Source organism: Urocitellus parryii, chromosome 2 (genome assembly GCF_045843805.1).
Source record: "Urocitellus parryii isolate mUroPar1 chromosome 2, mUroPar1.hap1, whole genome shotgun sequence".
Lineage (NCBI taxonomy): Eukaryota > Metazoa > Chordata > Mammalia > Rodentia > Sciuridae > Urocitellus > Urocitellus parryii.
Window position 1 is genome coordinate 100,354,940 of NC_135532.1, and position 25,981 is coordinate 100,380,920.

At 33.5% G+C, this 25,981-nt stretch overlaps 1 protein-coding gene and 1 non-coding gene across 4 annotated transcripts in view; one reads left to right on the forward strand and one right to left on the reverse strand.

The window, feature by feature from the left end:
- Window positions 1-25,981, forward strand: part of Ppp2r3a (protein phosphatase 2 regulatory subunit B''alpha) — a 175,870-nt gene that overhangs the window by 108,293 nt on the left and 41,596 nt on the right. For all 3 annotated transcript variants that reach the window (XM_026384073.2, XM_026384076.2, XM_026384074.2), the window contains 4 exons: window positions 13,875-13,961; window positions 18,532-18,688; window positions 21,031-21,079; window positions 21,680-21,769. In XM_026384073.2, the coding sequence (XP_026239858.1) occupies window positions 13,875-13,961; window positions 18,532-18,688; window positions 21,031-21,079; window positions 21,680-21,769 (383 nt within the window). The remainder of the gene's footprint in view (window positions 1-13,874; window positions 13,962-18,531; window positions 18,689-21,030; window positions 21,080-21,679; window positions 21,770-25,981) is intronic.
- LOC113179443 (U6 spliceosomal RNA) lies at window positions 13,027-13,128 on the reverse strand. The gene has a single exon (XR_003300346.1). It is a non-coding gene; the product is annotated as a U6 spliceosomal RNA (small nuclear RNA).

Below are 25,981 nucleotides of genomic sequence, written 5' to 3' on the forward strand. Positions count from 1 at the left end.
TATATTAAAAAATTCTCTCTCAAAAAAAAATTTTTTAAAAAACCAGCATTACAGCATAAGTAGTAAACAAGATTCAAATGGGAATACAGAATGTATGTACTAAGACAAGTGATTGCTCTTGTAATAATCTCATATTACCCCCCCAAAAAAGAAAAGTGAAATTAAAAGGTGTAACAATGAACAACTGGAAATAAAATTTTATTGCACTTGTTCTCCATAGTGCCTTTTGTATTATGAAACCTGGTGAAATATTAACATGAAATCATTGAAACTTTTGTATTATCTCATAGTACAATGAGTTTTTCTAGAACAAATGTCAAATAAGGCCTTCCAGTATGAAATTCATTGATGATGTCATTAGGCACAAAAGTACCATACTAAAGCATTGTCTTCTATCCTGCTTATATATCAAAAACAGATATTACACTGTTTCTAAGAAACTTATAAAGATCAGCCTCAGAATTAATGACAAATAGCTCCAAAGAGCAAAATCATTTTATCATATGACCCTATTGAATATCATATAATCTCAGTGGCATATAGGGTAGAACCATAATACCCAGGCTGAACATCATTAATCCAAACTTTGAAATGCTCCAAATCTGAAATTGTTTGCGCATTAGCACTCAAAAAGTCTTGGATTTAGGCTGGGCACGGTGACACATCACAGGCCTGAGTCAGGCTTATCACAAAGGTCAAGGCTAGCCTGAGATCCTGTTTCAAAATTTTAAAATGTTTAAAGAGATGGGGATGTAGGTCAGTGATAGAGTGCTTGCCTAGCATGAATGAAGCTCTGGGTTCAATTCCTAGTACTGCACACATGTGCACGCACACACACACTCATTCTCATATTCTCTCTCTCTCTCTCTCTCTCTCTCTCTCTCTCTCTCTCTCTCAGATTTTGGAGCATTTCAGATTAGGGATATTCAACCAATAAAGTGTATGCACATGTTCCAAAATCCCAAACATTCTGAAACCTGAAATATCTCTAGTGTTATCACTTGGATAAGGGAACTCAGCCTTTATTCTGTATTATGTATACATTGCTAGTGTTCTTCAATTACATCACTTTACACTTGGAAGAAACCACTGACACAAAGCATGACTCAAAATTTAGCTTGTAGGTGGGATGTTGGACAACTCTTAATTCTTTAAAAACCTTTACCACAGCTGGGTTCAGTTGTGCACACCTGTAATCCCAGCAGCTCAGGAGGTTGGATCACAAGTTCAAAGCTAGCCTCAGCAAAATCTAGGCACTAAGCAACTCAGTGAGACCCTGTCTCTAAATAAAATACAAAATAGGGTTAGGAATAAGGATCAATGGTAGAGTGCCCCTGTGTTCAATCCCCATTACCCTCCTTCCCCCGCAAGTAAAAAACCTTTATTATAGGGCTGGGGTTGTGGCTCAGTGGTAGAATGCTTGCCTAGCATATGTAAGGCACTGAATATAAATAAAGGTTCATCAACAACTAAAAAAAATATATTTTTTAAAAAAAACCCTTTACTATAGGAAAAGACTTTTGGTTTGTTTAGGTAATTATTTTGTCAGCTGTTCTTAGACTGAAAAGACTAAATAAATGATTGCATTAGACTAAATAAGTGATTATGTAGACTAATAAGTGATTGCATCTACTGGGGAATGACATTGGCCGAATTACATTGTTGTACTGTGTGCCTGTACGAATATGGTAACAACAAATCCCAACATTCTGCGCAACTATAGTAAAGAAATAAAAATATGGAAAAAATAAATGCACCAAAAGTCAGTCCATATTCCTTCTTTATTTCACAAAAGAGTTAACAATTGAGGAGCTGGGGCTGTGGCTTAGTGGTAGAGTGCTCACCTAGCACGCATAAGGGACCACATAAAGATAAAATAAAGATATTATGTTCACCTACAACTAAAAAATAAATGTTAAAGAGTTAACAAATAAGAAATAAGCCTCTTGATATTGAATGAAAATGAAATTTAGAAATACCAGCAAATTGTAGCCCTTGAGTTTGCAGTTTTGCATCCTATACAAAGATTACCAGTGGAATGAAAGACTCCACTTATGCCAACCTTTGAGGGAATGGTGCTTACATGAGTTGTTAAAATAATCAATGAGATTTAAAATATTTCTTTATGACACTGGTGCTGTCAGTAAAGATGTTTCTGTAATTTGCTCAGATGGTGTCTTAGTGGTGTGTTCAGTATCTTGATTGGCCCGACTTCATCACTTTAGGCTGAAATGCCAGCTTTTTAATTGTTGAAGACAAGGTATTGATATTTCCTAAGAAATCTAAGTTGTTGGGTGATGACTGCTCATCACTGAGAGCTTATTAGCTCCCCTTGAAAATTTGGCTCTTGACACCAAAAGAAATCACTTTTATTAGATACATTTTTAAATTATTTACTTATTTTTCATTTATTTGGTACTGGGGACTGAACCCAGAGTTACTCTACTACTGAGCTATACCCTCAGCCCTTTATTTTGTATTTTGAGACAGGATCTCCGTAAGTTGCCCGGGCTGGTCTCCAACTTGTTATCCTCCTATTTAAGTTTCCTGAGTAGCTGAGATTACAGGCATGAGCCACCATGCCTGGCCCAGGTACATTTTTTAGATTGTCCAAATTTTACAAAGACATACTTTTCAGAGTCTGGATTTATAATCCATCCATCACTGCTTGCCAAGCGGAAGACCCAGGCTTCTAGCTTTCGAGTGTGTTGATCTGCACTCAAGTCATCTACAGTGAGGAAGTCTTTATAATTTCTGTACCCGCATTTAATCTACTTTCAAAAACCATATGGCAGATCCACCAAACACTTCTATTCCTGGTGGTCTATACTTGTGAAGTGGAGGTTTTGATATTTTTATAATTGTGATTAATTTTTATGTATTTAAAAATGGTAGACCAAAAGTTAGAAAAATAAAACCATAATTTAGTACCAGCTGCTACATACTTTTACCACTAGATGGTATTCCTGCCTAAGCAATCTAAAATGCTGAATCAGTAATGTGGAAACCAGCAAACATGTTAATGAAGTGGGGCTACTGAATAAGGATATTTAGGCTATGGAAAAATGGAATAGATACATTATTTTATGGTGCTAGATAAGTAGGTTAGCAGAGGCTAAAAATAAGGAAACACCTAACAAACTACAAGCAAATTTTTAAAATTCTGTCAAAAAGAACAAAAAAAGAAGTAAAATAAGTAAAAATAAATTTTTAGTATGTCTATAAATAATATACTTGAGAGTATATAAGTACAAAATTTAGATAGGAAACAGACTTTAAATTTATCAAAAATAAAGAAATAAGAATAAAATCTAATGCTACTCAAAAGAATTTGGTGAGTATGTTGAATTCACATTTCAATTATAGCTTTATAGTTATACATAATAGTTGGATTCATCTTGACAAGCTCATACATTTAGGGAATTCAGTTTCAGTTCATGATTCTCCCCTTTTCTCTCCTGTCCTCCTTCCTTTTCTATTTTCCTTCCCCTACTCTACTACAGTTTTCCCCTTTATTTATTTATATTTAATTCATTCTTTTTACTTATGCATTAATGTGAAATTCCCTGTGGTATATTTATATATGCACATAACATGATTTTAAAGAATTCATTCTGCATTGCCTCCCCTTACCCTTCCCTTCAGTCTGCCTCTCAGTCTCCTTCTTCTACATTACTGATCTCCCCTTTATCTTTATGATATCTCATCCTTCCCTTCCCTTAATTTTACTCTAGTTTTTACATGTGATAGAAAACATTCAACCTTGGAATTTCTCAGTTTGGCTTATTTCACTTAGGATAATATTCTCCATTTACCTATGAATGCCATAATTTAATTCTTTTTTAGGGCCAAGTAGAACTCCACTGTACATATATTCCACAATTTCTTCATCTATTCATCAATTGATAGGCTCCTGGGTTGATTCCATAATTTAGCTATGATGAATTATGCTGCTGTAAACACTGAGGTAGCTGTATCACTATACTATGCCAATTTTAGATCTATGGGGAAAATACCAAAGAGTAGAATAACTGGGTCATAGAGTGGTTCCATCCCTAGTTTTCTGAGGAATCTCCAAAATTATTCTTTCCAGAGTTGGTGTACTAGCCTGCAGCTCCACCAACAATATACAAGTGTATCTTTTTCCCTGCAACTTCACCAACATTTATTATTGCTTGTATTCTCCATCATTGCCATCCGACTGGACTGAAGTAAAATATTATTGTAATTTTTATTTAGATTACCCTGTTTGCTAGAGATGTTGAACATTTTTTCATGTATGTGTTGGCCATTTGTGTTTCTTTCATGGAGAAGTTTCTGTTTAGTTCTTTTGTTGATTTATTGATGTGTTACTTGAGTTTTGTTTTGTTTTGTTTTTGGTACAGGGCACTTAACCACTGAGCCATATCCCCATCCCTTTTTTATTTTATTTAGAGACAGGTTCTCACTGAGTTGCTAAGTGCCTTGCTAATCTGCTGATGCTGGTTTTGATCTCAGGATCCTCCTGCCTCAACCTCCCAAGTTGCTGGGATTACAAGCATATGCCATTGTGCCCAGCTTGAGTTCTTTATGTATTTTGGAAAATAGCTGGCAAATATTTTTTTCAATTCTGTAGGCTCTCTCTTCATGCTGTTAATTGTTTCCTTTCCTTTGCAGAAACTTTTTAGTTTAATGGCATCTCACTTACTGATTCTTGGTTTTATTTCTTGTACTTTGGGGGCCTTGTTAAGGAAAACAGTGCCAGAACCTGTATGATGGAGTGTTGACCCTGTGTATTCTTCTAGCATTTGCAGGGTTTCTGGTCTAATTCCTAAGTCTTTTTTTTTTTTTTTTTGCAGTATCGCCCTTTTAACAAGTTAATATTCTTTTTTATTGATTTTATTATTTTTTAAATATACAACAACAATGGAATGTTTCATATTCTACATATAGCTATCCATTTTTCCCAGCACCATTTGTTCAAAAGGCTATCTTTTCGCCAGGATATATTCTTGGCACCTTTGTCAAAGATCAGATGGCTATAGGTATATGGATTGGTCCCTGATCTTCCATTCTGTTCCCTTGATCTTCATTTCTATTTTGATGCCAATACCATGCTGTTTTTGATACTACAATTCTGTAGTATAATTTCAGATCAGATAGTGTGATGCTTCCTGCTTCGCTTTTCTTTGCTTTGGTCATTCTGAGTCTCTTATTCTTCCAAATGAATCTAAGAATTGTTATTTTCTAATGCTGTAAATAATGTCATTGATATTTTGATGGGAACTAGATTGAATATGTATATTGATTTTGGTAATATGGCCATTTTGACAGTATTTATTCTGCCTATCCAAAAATATGGGAGGTCTTTCTACCTTCTAAAGTCTTTTTCTTTCTTCATTATTCCATAATGTCCATTGTAAAGCTCTTTTACTCCTTGATTATATTAATTGCACTGCCAAGGTGGTAGTTTTGTTTGTTTGCTTGTTTTGAGGTTATTGTAAGTAGGATGATTTTCCTAATTTCTTTCTTGTCTCAATCACTGTTAAAGTATAAGAAAGCTATTGATTTATGGGTGTTGATCTTATATCCTGCTACTTTGCTGAACTCGTTCATAAGCTTTAAAAGTCTTCTGGTGGAGTTTTTTGTTTTTGTTTTGTTTTGTTTTGTTGAGTCTTCTAGATCTAGGATTATGTAATAAGCAAAGATAGTTTGGCTTCTTTTATTCCTATTTGTATCCCTTTTGATTTCCTTTTCTACCTGATCACTCTGGCTAATGTCTTGAGGACTATATTGAATATGAGTGGTAAATGTGAACAGCCTTATCTTTTTCCTGATTTTAGCAGAAATGATTGCAGTTTTTCTCCATTCAGTATGATGTTGGCTTTGGGTCTGTCATAAATGGCTTTTACAATGTTGAGGTAAGTTCCTTTGATCCCTCACTTCTCCAGCATTTTTAATACAAATAGGTGCTGGATCTTATCAGAGATCCTTATCTGTTGAGATTATTATGAGATTCTTGTCCTTAATTCTGTTTAAGTGGTGAATTACATTTATTGATTTGTGAATATTGAACCAACCTTGTGCCCCTAGAATAAAACTCACTTGATCATGGTGTATTACCTTTTTGATGTGTTTTTGAATGCTGTATGCTAATAATATATTAAGGATTTTTACATCTGTGTTTATCAGGAATGTTGGTCTATAGTTTTCTTTCCTTGATGCATCTTTGGTTTTGGTATCAGGGTTTTAATGGTTTCGTTGAGTGTATTTTGGGAGTGTTCCCTCCCTTTCAGTTTCCTGGAAAATTTGAGAAAGACTGGTGTTAGTTCTTCTGTAAAGGTGTGGCAGAACTCAGCTGACAATCTAACAGGTCCTGGCATTTTTTTGTTTTAGTCAAAGATGGACACAATATCTTTATATTGTTTATTTTTATGTGATGCTGAGGATCGAACAATGCTTCACATGTGCGAGGCAAGTGTCTACCATTGAGCCACAACCCCAGCCCCTGGGCTTTTGTTTTATCGAAGGCTTTTAATTGCTATTTTAATTTCATTACTTGATATTGGTCTGTTTAGGTTTTCTATATCTCTCAGATTCAATTTGCGCAGGTCATATGTGTCTAGAAATTTGTCAGTGTTTTCCAGATTTTCTAGTTTATTGGAGTATAAATTTTCAAAATAAGTTCTGATAATCCTTGATTTTACAAGGGTCTGTGATATCTCCTTTTTTCTTTTGTGATCTTGTTGATTTGCTTCTCATTCTTGGTTAGTTTGGCTAAGGTTTTGTCAATCTTATTTATCTTTGTGAAAACAACTATTCATTGCATTGATCTTGTGTATTGTTTTCTTATTCTCAATTTCACTGATTTCAGCTCTCATTTTAATTATTTCCGGTCTTCTACTGGTTTTGGAGTTAGTTTTCTTTTTCTAAGCCCTTGAGGTAGACCATAAGCTTATTCATTGGGGATCTGTTTTTTTTTTAATGCAGGCACTCAGTTCTATAAATTTTCCTTTTAAAATTGTTTTCATATTGTCCCCATGATTTTGTTATAGTGTATCGTTGTTCTCATTCATTTCTAAGAATTTCTTATTTTCTACTCTCATTTCTTCTTTGATCTATTCTTCATTTAAGAGAGTAGTATTTACATATGTTTACATAGTTTCCATATTTTTATCGCTGCTGATTTCCTAGTTTCATTCCACTATGATCTAATAGGATGCATGGGGTTATACTGATTTTTTTTTTTTGGCATTTCTAAGATTTCCTTTGTGGCCTAGAATATGGTATATTTTGGAAGAAGTTCCATGTGCTGCTAAAGCAGTTAATTCAGCTGTTTTGGGGTAAAATATTCTGTAGATGTCTATTAGGTCCATTTGATTTATAGTATTATTTTTATATGTAATTGGTTGTACTGATATTTGGAACATAAATGTTTATTATTGTTAATATCCTCGTGTTGGATTGTTCCTTTTATCAGGACATAGTGACTTTCTTATCTATTCTGATTAGTTTTTGCTTGAAATCTGCTTTGTCAGATATGATAATAGTTATTCCTGCTTGTTTTCAGGGTCCTTATGCATGGAATAATTTTTTCCATCCTTTTACCTTCAGACTGTGGTATCTTTGCGTGTCAGATGAGTCTCTTGTAAACAGCATATGGTTAGTTTTTTTTGTTTGTTTGTTTGTTTTTGCCCTTTTCAATGCTTTATTCACTCAACTCACTCAATACAGTTTCACTCTATAGGTTCTTAATCAAGAAAATGACAATCTTTAATACTGGGCACTGCAAGAGACATAGATAATCAGTTCACAGCAATTAATTCTAGATTAATTATTCACAGCAAACAATTCTAGATTAATTCTAAGCACTGCAAACACACTTAACTGTGACAGGCTCATGACAGACATTCCCTCTGCATGCTAAGCTCAAGTGTCAGATCAGAAGTCTCAAGTCTTAGGCTCTAAGTCCACTGATGCCCACTCACTCAGTCCAAGGTGATCAGGTCAGGGACCAAGGCAGGCTTTCCCTGGGGTGGAGCTGATGACCAGGTGAGGAGGCAGTCCTAGGGAGAAGTTGTGGCTCTCACCAAGGTCAAGAGGCTGCTGTAGAGTTTGAGAGCAGTGAGAATAACACAGAGGATCAGGCAGATGAGAAGGGCTGGGATGTCAGTCCAGGTCCTCACATCAGTGTGTGATCAGTGTGTGCATCAGTGTCGGCTGCTCATATGGTTAGTTATTGCTTTTGATCCATTCTTCTAATCCGTGTCTTTTAATTGGGGAATTGAGATCATTAACCTTCAGTATTAGTATGGATATGTGTTTGTGATTTCCTGCCACTTTTTGTCTTGACTCTCTTTTAGTGGATTATTTTTCCATTGGATTTCTGCTGTTTGGGAGCTTTGGGAATTTTTTTTTAAGGAAATCAAATAAAGATTTTATCTATATTATATTCTCAGTCCCAGAAAGTAATTCTTCTTACAGTAGAGGTATCACCAGATGCCATCTGCATAGGATTTCCCATTTATTCCTCACACTGTTACTGAATCAGTTCTGTTTTGCCCACTACACAGAATGCCAATCAGAGTTTTACAAAGGAGAAAGGTTTTTTAATTTATTTATTTATTCTAATTTGTTATGCATGATAGCAGAATGCATTTCAATTTATAGTACATGTATAGGCACAATTTTTCATGTTTCTGGTTGTATACAAAGTAGAGTCACACCATTCGTGTCTTTACATGTTCTTAGGGTAATGATGTCCATCTCATTCCACCATCTTTCCTATCCCCATACACCCTTTCCTTTCCTCCCTCCCCTTTGCCCTATCTAAAGTTCCTTCATTCCTCCCATGCTCCCCACCACATCCCCGTTATAGATCAGCATACACATATCAGAGAAAACATTTAGTATTTGGCTTTATGGGATTAGCTTATTTAGCATAATATTCTCCAGTTCTATCCATTTACCTATGCCATAATTTTATTCTCTTTTAATGCTGAGTAATATTCCACTGGGTGTATATATATATATATATATATATATATATCACATTTTCTTTATCCATTCTCTACCAAAGGGCAACTAGGTTGGTTCCACAATTTAGCTATTGTGAATTGTACTGCTATAAACATTGATGTCATTGCATCACTGTAGTATGCTGTTTTTAAGTCTTTGGGGTATAAACCAAGGAATAGGATAGCTGGGTCAAATGGTGGTTCCATTTCAAGTTTTCCAAGGAATCTCCATACTGCTTTCCATATTAGTTGCACCAATCTGTGGTCCCACTAGCAATGTATGAGTGTGCCTTTTTCCCCACATCCTCATTAATATTTATTGTTGTTTGTATTCTAACTACCTGCCATTTTGACTGGAGTGAGATGAAATTTTAGAGTAGTTTTGATGTGCATTTCTCTAATTGCTAAAGATGTTGAACATTTTTTCATATATTTGTTGATTGATGGTATATCATCTTCTGAAAATTGTTCAGTTAATTTGCCCATTTATTGATTGGATTATTTGGTTTTTTTGGTGTTAAGATTTGTGAATTCTTTATATATCATAGAGATTAGTGCTCTATCTGATGTGCATGTGATAAAAATTTGCTCCCATTCTGAAGGCTCTCTATTCACCTCACTGATTATTTCTTTTGCTGAGAAGAAGCTTTTTAGTTTGAATCCATCCCATTTATTGATTCTTGGTTTTATTTCTTATGCTATATGAGTCTTTATTAAGGAAGCCAGGGCCTAATTCGACATGATAAAGATTAGGGCCTACTTTTTCTTCTATTAGGCGCAGGGTCTCTGGTTTAATTCCTAGGTCTTTGATCCACTTTGAGTTGAGTTTTGTGCATGATGAGAGATAGGTGCTTATTTCATTTTGCTGCATATGGATTTCGTTTTCCCAGTACCATTTGTTGAAGAGGCTATCTTTTCTTCAATATTTGTTTTTGGTGCCTTTGTCTAATATGAGATAACTGTATTTATGTGGGTTTGTCTCTGTCCTCTATTCTGTACCATTGGTCTACAAATCTTATTTCGGTGCCAATACCATGATGTTTTTGTTACTATTGCTCTGTAGTATAGTTTAAGATCTGGTATAGTGATGCCACATGTTTCATTGCTTTGGCTATTCTGGGTCTCTTATTTTTCCAATTAATTTCATGATTGCTTTTTCTACTTCTTTTTTTTCTTTTATTTTTTTACATTTATTTTTTAGTTATAGTTGGACACAATACCTTTATTTTGTTCATTCACTTTTTTTAATGTGGTGCTGAGGATCAAACCCAGGGTCTCGCACATGTGAGGTGAGTGCTCTACCGCTGAGCCATAACCCCAGCCCTGCTTTTTCTATTTCTATGAAGAATGTCATTGGGATTTTGATTGGAATTGCATTAAATCTGTGTAGTGCTTTGGTAGTATGGTCATTTTGACAATATTAATTCTGTCTATCCAAGAACACAGGAGATCTTTCCATCTTCTAAGGACTTCTTCAATTTTTTCTTTAGTGTTCTGTAGTTTTCATTGTAGAAGTCTTTCACCACTTTCATTGATTACCAAGTATTTCATTTTTTATTTGAGGCTATTGCAAATGGGGTAGTTTTCCTAGTTTCTCTTTCAGAGGATTTGTCACTGATGTACAAAAAAATGTCTTTGATTTATGAGTGTTGATTTTATATCCTGCTACTTTGCTGAATTTATTTATTCTAGAATGTTTCTGATGGAATTTTTTGGTATAGAATCAAGTCATCAGCAAATATTGATAGTTTGAGTTCTTCTTTTCCTATCCATATCCCTTTAATTTCTTTCATCTGTCTAATTGCTCTGGCTAGAGTTTCAAGAACTGTGTTAAATATAAGTGGTAAAAGAGGGCATCCCTGTAGAGGAAATGCCTTCAATGTTTCTCCATTTAGAATGATGTTAGCCTTCAGCTTAACATAGATATCTTTTACAATGTTGAGATATATTCCTGTTATCCCTAGTTTTTCTAGTGTTTTGAACATGAAAAGGTGTTGTATTTTCTCAAATGCTTTTTATGCATCTATTGAGATGATTATATAGTTCTTATTTTTAAGACTATTGATGTGATGAATAACATTTATTGATTTCTGAATGTTGAACCGACCTTGCATCCCTCGAATGAACACCACTTGATTGTGGTGCACTGTCTTTTGGATACATCCTTGTATTTGATTTGCCAGAATTCTATTGACAATTTTTACATCTATGTTCATTAGAGGTAATGGTCTGAAGTTTTCTTTCTTTAATATGGCTTTGTCTGGTTTTGGAATCAGGGTGATATTGGCCTCATATAATGAGTTTGGAAGTGTTCCCTGTTTTTCTATTTCATGAAATAATTTGAGGAGTATAGGTATTAGTTCTTCTTTGAAGGTCTTATAGAACTCAAATGCGTTTCCATCTGGTCCTGGGCTTTTCTTGGTTGGTAGGCTTCTGATGGCGTCTTCTATTTCAATGCTTGAAACTGATCTGTTTAACTTGTATATATCATCCTGATTCAGTTTGGGCAAATCATCTGACTCTAAAAATTTGTCGATGTCTTTGATATTTTCTATTTTATTAGAGTACAAATTTTAAAAATAATTTATAATTATCTCCTGTGTTTCTGTAGTGTCCATTGTGATATTTCCTTTTTCATCAATAATTTTAGTAATTCAAATTTTCTCCCTCCTTCTCTTCATTAGCATGGGTAAGGGTTATTCAATTTTATTTATTTTTTCAAAGAACCAACTTTTTGTTTTGTCAATTTTTTCAGTTGTTTCTTTTGTTTCAATTTCATTGATCTCAGCTCTGATTTTAATTATTTCCTGTCTTCTGCTTTTGGTATTGATTTGTTCTTCTTTTTCTAGAGCTTTGAGATGTAATGTTAGGTCACTATTTGTTGACTTTTTCTTCTTTTAAGGAATGAACTCCATGCAATGAACTTTCCTTTTAGTACTGCTTTCATAGTATCCCAGAGATTTTGATATGTTGTATCAGTGTTTTCATTTACCTCTAAGAATTTTCAATCTCCTCTTTGCTGTCTTTTGCAACCCATTGTTCATTCAGTAGCATATTATTTAGTCTCCAGGTGTTGGAGTAGCTTCTATTTTTTATTTTATCATTGATTTCTAATTTCATTCTATTATGATCTGATAGAATGCAGGGTAGTCTCTCTACTTTTTGTATTTGCTAAGAGTTGCTTTGTGGCATGAAATATGGTCTATTTAAGAGAAGGATCCATGTGCTGCTAAGAAGAAAGTATATTCAATCATTGATGGATGAAATATTCTATGTATGTCTGTTAAGTCTAAGTTATTGATTGTATTATTGAGTTCTGTAGTAGCTTTTGAAAGATCCAACCAGTGGTGAAAGAGGTGTGTTAAAGTCACTCAGAATTATTGTGTTGTGGTCTCTTTGACTCTTGAACTTGAGAAGAGTTTGATAAATGTAGATGCTCCATTGTTTGGGGCATATATATTTATAATTGTTATGTCTTGTTGATGGATGGTTCCCTTAAGCAGTATGAAATGTCCTTCTTTATCCCTTTGGATTAACTTTAGATTGAAGTCTACTTTATTTTATATGAGGATGGAAACCCCTGCTTGTTTCCGCAGTCCATGTGAGTAGTATGTTTTTTCCCAACCTTTCACCTTCAGTCTATGGATGTCTTTTCCTATGAGATGAGTCTCTTGAAGGCAGCATACTGTTGGGTCTTTTTTTTTTTCTATCCAGCCTGCCAGTCTATATCTTTTGATTGATGAGTTTAGGCCATTAACATTCAGGATTATTATTGAGACATGATTTGTATTCCTGGTCATTTTTGTTTTTGTTATTTCATTTGACTTGATTTCTCCTTTGATTAGTTTTTCCTTTAGTGTAATACTACCCTTTGCTTATTTTCATTGTTTCTTTTTCATTTCCTCCTCATGGGATATTTTGCCGAGGATGTTCTAATGTAGTACAGGTTTTCTAGTTGTAAATTCTTTTGTTTATTATGGAAGGTTTTTATTTAATCATCAAATCTAAATCTTATTGGGAATTGTTTTTTGAAAATATTTCAAAAATATTTGTGTATTATCCTTGCATAGAGGCCATGCTAATCTTCTCTGTATCATTCCAATTTTAGTGTATGTGCTGCTGAAGCAAGCACTGAAATTGACTTTAACTTAAGAGAGGGGACATGGAATTATGATAAATGAGATTTTGATTTTTTTTTTTTTTGGTACCAGGGATTGCAGCCTCTATCTTACTTTTCCAGTCTTCCCCTATGCTGTAGCATACATCCCCAGTCTAGACATTTGTTTCCTGTTTCCTTCCCATCCTATCTCTGGTGTTTTCCAGAGTTTTGCTTCTGCTAAACTCATTAAAACACTAGCTGATAAGAAAGGTGTTTATGCCCCTGTGAAAGTCAGCATGTAAATTACCCAAGGTGTATTTTGAGTTTCCATAAAAGTATGGAAAACCAGAGGTATTCAAGGCTCTGATGAATAAAGCTTTAATAACCAGAATAATGCCCTCTTCAATCATACCACCTTGACGGCCATCCTTCTGACTGCTGATCAGTCATAAGACCAGCCTAGGAGATACTACTCCCACATTTACCTTCTCAAAACATTCAGCCAATAAACACTACTTGGGCATCACTGTATAAATGAGAGGTAAATAAAGAAGGGATGTGTAAGCAGCTGGGAAAGTAAGACTTGAGAGCAGAAAATTTTTTCTTCCCAAAATTATAAAAGCAGATTCAAAATATGTAGATATAGGTTTATTTTTCACCAGGAATTATACCTGATATCAAAACTTAAATTGGTTCAAAAAAATATTGCCTCCAGATATATTGGTAAAATAATGGGGATCTTTAATATTTTTATTTGGTTTTGTTTTCCTTGGAACCAGGTTATTCAGAGAATATTCTACACGGTCAACAGATCTTGGAGTGGAAAAATTACTTCGACAGAGATAAGAAAAAGCAACTTTTTGCAAGTATGCCTCTCATACAGTGATATAAAGAACAATTTAATCCTTTTACTTCATTTAACAAATATTTGAGTGCTTAATGTATGCAAAGCTTTATCACTACTTTTAGACATTAAGCATTTATCAAATACCTATAGTGAGAGACCAGAATGTGTTGGAGGGTGAGGGGAGGAGGAAAATTGAATAGCAAGGCATATCTGCCTTAAGGCATGCAATGTGGAGCAAGAGAGAGACAAGCACAGACAGCAGCAGCAGACTTGATAGATTCCACAGACATGTGTAAAAGATGCAGAGAAGGTCTCATAGAAGGGATGGCATGTGGTCTTGACTTGGAGGATGTCAGGAGTTTACCAAGATAAAAAATTAGTACAAAGGGAATTCTGGACAAAAGAAGCAGCATAAGCAAAAGGCAAAGACATGAAAGTGTCATGTTCAAGAACTGCCAAACAGTATTAAGTGGCCAGAAGCCCTTGGGAGAGTGACCATTGATGAGGCTGGAACCAGGTTGGGGAAGTGCCTTACTAAAGAAATGGAAGAATATGGACCTGATTCTTTCTGCAGTGAGTTTATCCAACTACTGCTGAAGAACGGTACTAAAAATTCCTTTAAAATAGGAATACATTTCATTCAGTTATTTTATCAAATGAAAGTATTGACCACTAGTGGGAGCCTTTTACTGAGGTAATCTTCATGCCTGATCACAGCTTCTATAAAACTAAAGTAGAACTGTTTTGACTTAAAAACAAATGTTTTTGTTTTTGTTTATGCATTGCTGGGTATTGAACCCAGGGGCACTTTACCACTGAGCTGCATCTCATGTTCTTTTTATTTTTTTGAGATAGGGTTTCACTAAGTTGCTGAAGCTGACCTCAAACTTGCAATCCTCCTGTCAGCCTACCAAGAAATGTTTTATTTTAAATGAATCTTAGTAAATGAAGCTTTGGCAAATAATACAACCTTATTACTGTTTATTTTTTCCCGAGACAGTCATGGTATTGAAGATTTGGCCAAATTAACAGTTCATAATATATTTTAAAACATTTTGTTCTAAAATGATCAGTAATTTTGATGCTTATTGAATGAATACCTGATGCCTGCTTCAGCTCTCAGTAGTATTATGGAATGTGTTAAGATGATAGTATTTCCATAACATCTTTTTTTAAATTTTTAATTGTAGATGACATAATAACTTTATTTTATTGTGTTGTATTGTATTGTGTTGTATTTATGTGGTGCTCAGGATCAGACCCAATGCATCACACATACTAGGGAAGTACTCTACCACAGAGCCACAACCCCAGCCCTCCATAACATCTTAAGAACAATGATAATACTCCCTCACATTTTCTGAAGTACATTATCATTTGTAGTTTTTGAATCATTATTATTATAATCAATTTTTTACTGATAATAAAACTTGAGTCTCAAATATAATTGACTATATTGCATAAGAGTATACAGCAGGCAGATTGCTGAACTGGAAATAGAACTCAAATGTTCTCTTTTTGGAGTATAATTTATTTTTGTCTCCCTTTTCTTCCCTATCTCTTGCCTTAGTCTTTCTTTTAGTACATGAACAACTATTCCAAACTTACAAATAATATGGATATATCTAGATTAAAAGATAAGCAAAAGTTGCTCTTTGTCTTTACTCTGCCATTTGACTCTCCTTCCCAGAAAGAACCCATATTATCCGTAGTTTTATTTCCTTGTAAATGCATATATGGAATACATAATTTTGTGTGGCTGCTATTATGAGGACTTTTCCCCCTAATATATGGGTTCATACTTACTATTCTGGTAACTTGTTTATTAACAGTGTCTTAGACTTCTTTCATTTCCATTCATGTAAATCTATCTCATTTCTCCTAACAACTGCATTATCAATTGCATGCTGCACTTTAATTACATATTCCTCAATTTCAGATTTTCTCTATTACAGTGGTGTAGAAAACATCCTTATACTTTCCTTTTGGCTGTATATAAGCCAGAAATTTCCTACAGAATAGACCACTGGAGGGAAAATCCTGCATCAAATGGCATGTAAAATTTTAACTTGATAGATTCTGCCTAGTTCATTCCTTCACTTACATACTCACCAACAAAAGAAGACATTTTTCTTCTTTATGTTGTGACAATCCAGTAGGTGAAAGATTTGTTTTATTACTGACAATATTCTGCTTTATACACATGAAAAGATATTTTATAAAACAAACCATTTACAAGAAAATTTAGAACACAGAAGAAAAACCACATTTTACTCCTCTAATGCAAGTAGTGCCATTTTTGTATGTTATTCTAGCCCCATTCATATGCGTGTATGGATTTGGGGGATTTTGTACAGTTCTTGATATGTATAATCTTGCAGCCTATATTTTGCCCTTACTACATCATGGTTTTCCTATATTTATATGTAGACTATAATTTTTACTCACCACAAAATCTTCCATTAATCAGATTTGCCATAATTTAATAATTTCTGTTGTTTTCAATTTACCAGAGCATTTTGGTTTCTGTCTGCATTTAAAAAATAATTTTTATCAAAGTAATGCATTTGTATTATGATACAGTCCTCTCTGTCCTTTGATTTTCATCTTGAATTCCATTTTATTTTCTACTAATATTAATACATATTTTCCTTTTCATTGACTACTTTTATTAATATTACCTTTTTATATTTACCTTTCTTTTTTTACTGTAGGTGTAACCTCTTATAGATATTCATATACCAAAATCATCTTTCTAGATTTGGTTTTCATACTCAATCAAAAAATCTTTCAGGGATCTGGGATTATGGCTCAGTGATAGAGTGTTTTTGAGTGTTTGCCTGGTACATGTGAGGCACTGGGTTCAATCCTCTGCCACATTAAAATAAAGAAAAATAAAACAAAGGTTATTGTGTGCATCAACAACTAAAAATATTTTTTAAAAGTCTTTCACTATAGTATTACATGAAAGACTTTTTTAAAAAATATTTTTAGTTGTTGTGCACACAATAACCTTTGTTTTATTTTTATTTATACTATAGTGATATAGCCACATCAATGTTTATAGCAGCTCAATTCACAATAGCTAGACTATGGAACCAACCTAGGTGTCCCTCAATAAATGAATGGATAAACAAAATGTGATAAATATACTCAATGGAATATTACTCAGCTTTAAATAAGAGTGAAATTAGGGCATTTGTCAGTAAATGGTTGGAGTTGGAGAATATCATGCTAAGCGAAATAAGCCAATCTCACAAAACCAAAGGCCGAACATTTTTTCTAATATGCAGATGCTAATTCACAATAAGACGGGGAGTACTAGGGAAGAATAGCATTACCTTAGATTAGGTAGAGGGAAGTGATGGGGAAGGAGGGGAGGGGATGTTGGGATAGGAAAGATAGTAGAATGAAACACATTATTACTCTATGTATATATGTGACTATATGACCAATATGATTCTGCAACATATACACTCAGAAAAATGAGAAATTATATCCTATCTATGTATGATATATCAAAGTGCATAAATTCATTCTACTGTCATGTATAACTAATTAAAACAAATTAAGAAAATTTTTTAAAGTCTTTCAGTAGGGAGATTAAGCTCATCTATATTGTGATTATTGACATATCTGACCTTATTTCTGCCAACTGACTTTTTTTCTATTCATTGTTTCCTTTCTTTTTTAAAAGAGAGAGAGAGAGAGAGAGAGAGAGAGAGAGAGAGAGAGAGAGAATTTTTTAATATTTATTTTTCAGTTTTCGGCGGACACAATATCTTTGTTTGTATGTGGTGCTGAGGATCGAACCCGGGCCGCACGCATGCCAGGCGAGCGCGCTACCGCTTGAGCCACATCCCCAGCCCTATTCATTGTTTCCTTAAGGTTTCTTTTTGAATATTCCATTTCTGAAATTGTTCATTTATCTACTCATTTAATTTGGCTCACTATAGAATCATGTGTTTATAATCTTTACTTCTGATGTTTTCCTTAGGGATACATAGTGAGTCAAGAAACTCAGTTTTCTTCTAGCTCAGGATCCTGCAGCTCCACCCACCATGCCTTCTATGCAAGGCCACCACCATATATTACCACAATTGTGTGTATAACTAATCTTATGGTATCCTTGATTTCATTACAAATAAATGCTGTATGTGATTCCCAAGCTTCTTAATATTGTTCACATAACTTTTAAAAGTTAAGAGCAGTGTTAGTTTATGGCCATGCATTTTAAGTCTATCATCTGATTGTTCTGTGCCTGCCAGTCTGGGAGACCTTTGAGAGGTTACAGCCCTCTTAGTGATGATCCTTCCCTCTCCTTGCTTTTGTATCCTCCACATCATTTTGCTTTTGTATCCTCCACATCATAGCCTTTTACTGATAAGTATATCACAGAGCTCAATAAATGCTTGTAGATGAATCAGTTGATTAAAGGTAGTAGAAGGTTACCTGTTAAAAAAAAGTACCTGGTTTAGTACAAAAGACAAAATTTTAAATTCAATTTAAAACAGAAACTTGCTAGACTACAATGCCTAAGCTTGTTTTTCATAATTTTAAAATTAATCTTCTATTCATATTATTTTCAGACTCTAGCCCTTTTAGAAGAAGAGGAAGATATAAATCAAATCACAGATTACTTCTCCTATGAACATTTCTATGTTATATATTGTAAATTCTGGGAGCTAGATAGTGATCATGACCTGTTCATCAGCCAGGCCGATCTCTCTCGATATAATGACCAGGGTGAGTAATTCTGCAGAGGCTAAGAAATGTTTAAGGCTTAAACATTTTGAAAATGTTATTTTGAAAAGTTATGTAAATTATTCCCACTCATTATGAGAAATTTCTATTTCTTAAATTCTGTGGCTAACCGGATTTCTTTACAGAGCCAAAAATTCTTTTGTGGAAACAAAGTTGTTTTTTGTTTTTTTGTTTTTAATTTAGAGGCCAGATTTATAAGGGGTTTAAAGGTAAGTAAACAATACCACTATTAGTTTTGATAAAGTGGCAAGACTTTGTAGTGATGTGTATCTTTATGATGATGAATTGAATAAAATTCACACCTCTGTAAATCTATATGAAAGAGTATATATGTGTGTGTGTGTGTGTGTGTGTATATATATATATACACACACACATACACACTTTTTATAAACTTTTTCATTTAACAATATTTCTATAAAAGGCCAAGAATGAAAATAATGTCTCTACCTTATCAAGTTTTATTTTCAAGGACCCTTACAGAATTTTACTTTTTCAGTTTTATTCCAGAAAGATATTTTCCTCTGAAGATGAATTTTGTGTGATTTTGTAAGAAAAGAAAAAATTACATGTCAGACAATATTACGCTTTTTGCTTCATTTTTGCTCACTGCAAACTTAGAACCTATTGCCTACTGATTGAATATTCTTAATTAAGCACCAACATACAATGATTCATTCTTCTGTCATAAGATTATTCCTGTTCTGTCCTTAAATATTTTCTCAGCCTTTTTAGATGTAACAGAGTATAGATCTTAAATAAATGTATTGAATATTGTTTGTTATTTGGTGTATCTGTGACTAATGGTTTGTGGCAGTTCTCCTTCTCAGGTTCCAAGCAAACATAAAGGGGAAATACTTCATGTAACTTATTTGATAAACAAACATATTAGTACTGTTACCTCCCATCATCAAGTAGTCATAACATTTTTGTCACTAAAATATACCATAAAGATGAATATATTCATAGAGGTATATGATCAGCCCTATTAGCCCTGTACCTTTCTATTACCCATAACAGATCATCCATACATGAGCGAGCCTCAAAAAATCATGCACAATCCTATGGACTCTAAAGCTCCCTTTCTGGTTGCTATAAACGTAATTTTCAAGTTCTCAAAAATCCTCTCATAATAGCAACTCACTAGATTCATTTGAATGGGACAAAGTTCAGAAAAGCAGGCATCTAGGTCTGAATAAATGCAGAGACCTCTAAACTGTAAATAATTCTTCACTCAGCAACTGTGCTTAATGGGACAGTATAGAATAATATGATCTTCAGGGTTAGGAAATGGAATCATTGCTTCCAAAGCTAAAAAAGACTTAAGAAAAATCATAGCTTTGGAATTAAATATCCTTGCTTTCCCTATATACCCCTTCTTTTCTATATAGTACAAATTATTAACCCCATACGATAGTGCTCAATAAAGTATAGAGGGTCTTTATGTAAGCTTTTTTGTGTGGCCAGGTATGACTCTCCTGGCACACACATTCAAAGTTTTCTTCTACTAGACTGATGTACCTTTATGTTGACTATATCTAACAGCATGCAGAAAAACTAGATGTCAATAGCTGCTAACTCCCCATTAACCTCATCATGGGTCCTGAAATTCTAGTGTGTATGCCATTGCCTGGGGTACTTGTTAAAAGAGCAGTTCTGAGACCTAAGATCTCCTTTTTTTTTTTTTAATTTAAATTAATGCCTTTGGCTGTTTGAATCACAGTGAGGTATACTGCTATAGATTTTTTAGCATCAGTTATCAAAAAGCAATATATCATCTTAAGATATAATTATCTATATAAATAAGACTTACAGATAGAATTTCTAAAAATTTTGTTATATCCTGGACTTTCATAGAATGGGAATTAAGAAAGTATGTTCATGATATGTTTTAGTTTCTTTTCTAAAACTCTGCTTAAAAGAATTCTCCATTGTTTTACTTGCTTTCATTTGACCTTTTTTTAGGAGCTGTAAAAATCAGTTCCCCCTTGAATTAATGCTGAGATAACGTTTGTCTTGTTTTAGAGGAAATTTTGTCTCATGGATAACAAAAATCAATATAAATTTTATACATATAAGCTCAACTACATAAATACGTTGCAAATGTCAAGCACATTCATTTCCTTATTCTTTTTTAAAATTACTGGAAAAAAAGCATAAATTATATATAAGAAAGATTTACTCATATTCTTGTCATAGAAGATGACATAGAAGATGTCATAGAAGATGGTTTAGCTTGTAGCAAATGAAAATAAATTTGCCAGAAGTATTGCTTACATGAAGTATATTTCTAACTATCTTTGTAATTTGTTATTTACATTTAGCATCATCAAACAGAATTATTGAAAGGATATTTTCTGGGGCAGTAACAAGGTAAGAAAAAGTTTAAAATCTGAATTAAAACATAACTATCAGTAATAATGTAATAATCTCATATTAGCAAGGCTTCTTGTATAATTTGGCAGCACTATTGGGTCAAATAATATCCTAAAAAAAAACCCCACAATCATGGTTTAATGTAAGACAGTAATTCTCTTTAACATAAGAATTAGTCTTAGGCTGGAGTAGTGGCTCAGTGGTAGAGCACTTGCCTGGCATGTGTGAGGCCCTGGGTTCGATCCTCAGCACCACATATAAATAAATAAATGAATAAAATTTTAAAAATCTATTGACAACTAAAATATATATATATTAAAAAAAAGAATTAGTCTTATACCTAAATACAGGTAACAATATTTGATACCATTATTTGTATTTAAATTAGAAACCATATTTTCTTTTCTTCATATTTGTAAATATCTTCTGATTTCACCCTGGAGGCCTTTAAAAAAAGAAGTTAGGCCACAAAATGTGCCGTTTATGAGGTACCCAGTATTCTACTTTTTCAAAAAGTAGAATCCTTCCTCTCTAAGGAAGGATGTTATTTTATTCCTTAATTGCTCAGAAAATTTTACATCTTGCATTTTTATTCAGAGGAAAAACAGTTCAGAAAGAGGGAAGAATGAGCTACGCAGATTTTGTTTGGTTTTTGATCTCTGAGGAAGACAAGAGGAATCCTACCAGGTATGACTTTTACATTTTATTTTCTTAGATGTTAAACACATGCACAAAGCTTTAAAGGTCATGACAGATATCTGTGGGAGCTGATTCTACCTGAGGATGCTAAAATGGGTTAAACTTAATCTCTGCCCTATCAGAGCTCTCAGTTTAGGGAAGGAGACAGACATAGAATTCTTGGCCACAGCATATCATGAGAAATACTGTTAACCTACAGAAACAATGGTGAAGTGGCACATAAACTGGTCTGGAGGGATCAGTAACATTAGTAAGCATTTATATGGAATATGGGAGTAGATACTTTGAATTTTAGTTCTTTTATGATCTTAATCATTCAGTGGTAAATTGGAGAAGGAAAGAAAAGCAAATTGTGGCTGAGTAGTATATAAAACCATGCCCTCATTCTCCCAGTTGGAATCACCTCTTCCTTTCCTTGACACTTTCAACCATTGATTTGTAGTTGTGAATTTGTAAGTCTTTTTCTCCCCACTACTGTGCCTCTTATTTAAGTCAGAAATATAGGTCCCTGGCTTTTATATATAATCCCTATCTTGTGTAACACAGTGCTCTGTACATAATTTGTGCTCCTTATCAAGGGAGGCAGAGAATGCAATCTTTGATGCTGTGGTAAGTGTAACTGACTCAGCTATTTTCACATTAGCTCAAAAAGTTATGTAAATATTGGATATACGTTTATAAATCATTGAAAAGGAAATAAAAATAGCTTCCATATCTTAGGGTAATATGTTTTATTTTTAAATAACTGTTTTCTACTTCAAATATAGTAATTTATTGTCTATTCTAGATAACTTAGAAAACATTGAGGAGCAAAAGAAAAGCAAATTTAATACTAACAATTCTAATATCCAAAAAACATCTATATTATGTGGTCTTTTCGTATATTCTTTTACGTGTTATTTGCCATTTTAGACTATTTTCAGTGTATTAAATCATTTTCTTTCTTTTTCAAATGGGGTATTGCTATGTTGCCTAGGGCCACCATCTCCTGGGCTCAAGCAATACCCCTGTCTCAGCCTAGGCACATACCATTGGATTAAATCTTAATTAATATAAATCCAAATTTTTCATGGAATATTCTCTAAAATGTCCTCTAATATTCATTACAGCTGAAGAGTTGAAGTATCCACTATTTTTCCATAGAATAAATTCCCAGAAAAGGAATTGCTAGTTTAAAAGGTGTAGAAATTTTTTAAGAAGAAAAATGGTATGTTCATACATTTATCAACCTATTTCCTAGGATCCTTACTAACACTAAGCATCTTCCTACGAAAACTATTTTCCAATTTGATCAGTTAAAAATGCAGTATCATCATAATTTGTATTTCTTTGATTTCTAGGGAGGTTGGGTATATACAATTACATGTTACTTAACATTGGGGATACGTGTTCTGGGAAATGCATTATTAGGTGATTTTGTAGTTGTATGAACAATAGTGTGTACTTTCACAAACCTGGGTGGTATAGTCAATATCAACATGGCCTCTTGATGCAGTCAAGAAACTAGATAAAGTAGTACACCATAATGACAAAAATGGTAGTATAGTAAATATATAAACCAGTAACATAGTTGTGTATTATAAGTCTTATGTGTTGTATGTGCTATACTTTTCTACAATTGGCAATGCAGTAGGTGTGTTTACACCGGCAACACAACAAACACATGAGCAATGCATTGTGGTACAATGACAGCTATGACATCATTAGGCAATAGGAATTTTTCATCTCTATTATCTTATATGACAGCCATCGTATATGTGGTCTATCACTGACCAAAACATCATTGGGCAGAACATAACTGTGTATATTTCTGGGCCATTTTAATTTTGTTGTAGATGACTTGCCTTTTTTTGTATGTTTTGCTCATTTCTGCTGGATTTTTTAAAATATTTTTTAATTGTCAATAGACTTTTATTTTATTTATTTATATGTGATGCTAAGAATCAAATATGATGCCTCTCACATGCTAGGCATGTGCTCTTCCACTGAGCTAAAACCCCAGCCCCAATTTTTTAAGTGTATTATTTTATCACAAGTATAACTTATTGTAAATTTTAAAATATATGTAATCTAAAACCTTATCATAAAATTTATTCATAATTTTCTGACCTATAATTAACAGTTTGGTCTATATTGTTCTACTCCCCCTCTTCCTTCCAGCCATCTCCTGCTCATCTTCCCTTTGCTTCACCTCACTTCCTCTTCCTCCTCCTCTTTTTCCCTACTTCACATGATATGTTATGATAAATGGCAGCATGCAATACCTAGTTTGGTAACACATTTTTCACATACATTATATTTCCATCATATATTATATATGTGTGTGTATGTGTGTATACATATTTGTCATTAATACATTATTTTGAATGGTTGGTATTGTTCCAGTTAGATTATCTAAATTTCCAAAGATTTGAAGACTCTGCATTTTTTTTGATGTTCTGTTACCCCTCTCAGTTTCAATATTTAAATCTTCATGTTTCATTTTTCCTTAATTGTGGAAAAGCTTTCCTCAGATATTTCCCATCCATCTTTTCCTCTTTTTGGAACTCCTTTCATGTCACAGAAACAAATTAAGAGAATCAGAAATAGTAGTTAAGAGTTAATATAACAAATTGTGTGAATACATGCTTGCTGTCCTTTCTTCTCTCAGCTTCTTTAAAGAACATAAATTATAGAAACTAGAAATTAAAACAAAAAATTTGTAATATATGTAGCTGTAATATGTGTAACAATAATAGCACAAAGAGGAGGAAAAGGAAAGGGGGACATATGAGTAATAGTTTAATGTATTACTGGAATTAAATAGTATAAAACTGAAGAACATTCTGATAAGTTAAGATGTAAATGATAGGGCTGGGGATGTGGCTCAGTGGAAGAGTGCTTACCAGGCTGCAATGACATCCTGGGTTTGATCCCCAGCAACATACACATACAATGTATATGATAAATCCTAGAGAAGCCAGTAGGAAAACAATTAGAAAATGAATAGTGAAAAAAAAGGATTAAAATGTTAGAAAATATATTAATGTGCCAGGCTCAGTGATGCATGCCTGAATCTCAGCAGCTAAGGAGGCTGAGGCAGGAGGATCACAAGTTCAAGGCCAGCTTCAGCAACTTAGCAAGCTCCTAAGGAACTTGGTGAAACCCTGACTCAAAATTAAAACTAAAATAAAAAGGATTGAGAAATGTAGCTTAGCAGTAAAGCTCCCCTAGGTTCAATACCCAGTACAAAATTTAAAAAGAAAGAAAATATTTAAATGTAAAACGAATTTTAAAAAAAAGCACAAAGGAAAAACTCTGAGATATAAAAAACAAAAAGTAAAGCAACAGGCATAAATCCAATATATCAATAACATTAAAGGTTACTGAATAAAAAATCCATCAAAATGCAGAGATTATCAGGCTGGATATAATTATAAAAATAGATTTAAAGGTACAAAAAGGAAAAGGACTGGGAAAAGTCATGCAGACAGTAGTGGTAAGAAAGTTCATGTGGTTATACTGAGGGAAAGAAAATAGACTGTAATACAAATACTATTCTTAAAGACAAAGAAGGACATTCTTCTGTGACAAAAGAGTCAATCCAACAGGAAGACATTGTGATTATAAATATATTTGTACCTAACAACACAGCCCCAAAATACAGGAAGCAAAAACTAACAGAATTGCAGGAAGAAATAAACAATTAAACAATAATAGTTGGAGACTTCAGTGCCCCATTTTAAATGATGGATTGGCAAGCCACAAAGATCAACAAAGAAATAACAGTTGTGAACAACATTATAAATACTATAACCTCCTCAATCTAACATGCAGTAATACAACACTCCACCCAAGAACAGTAGAATTCATATTCTTCTGAAGTACACATAGAACAGTCTCCAAGATGGGACATATGGTAGGCCTCGATAAATATTTTAAAAAGTGAAATCATACAATGAAATAAAGTTAAAATTAGTAACAGAAGGAAACTTGTGGATTCACAAACCTAAGGACATAAACTGTTGAAATTACCAGTGAGTCAAAAAAAATACAGAAAAGATATTAGAAGATACTTTGAAAAGAATGGATTAAAACACAACATACCAAAACTTGAGATGATAAAAATGAAAATGCAGTGTACCATAACTTATGGGAGGTATTGAAAGCAATGCTAAGGGAAATTTATAGTTTTAAATGCATATATTAAAAAAAAAGCAA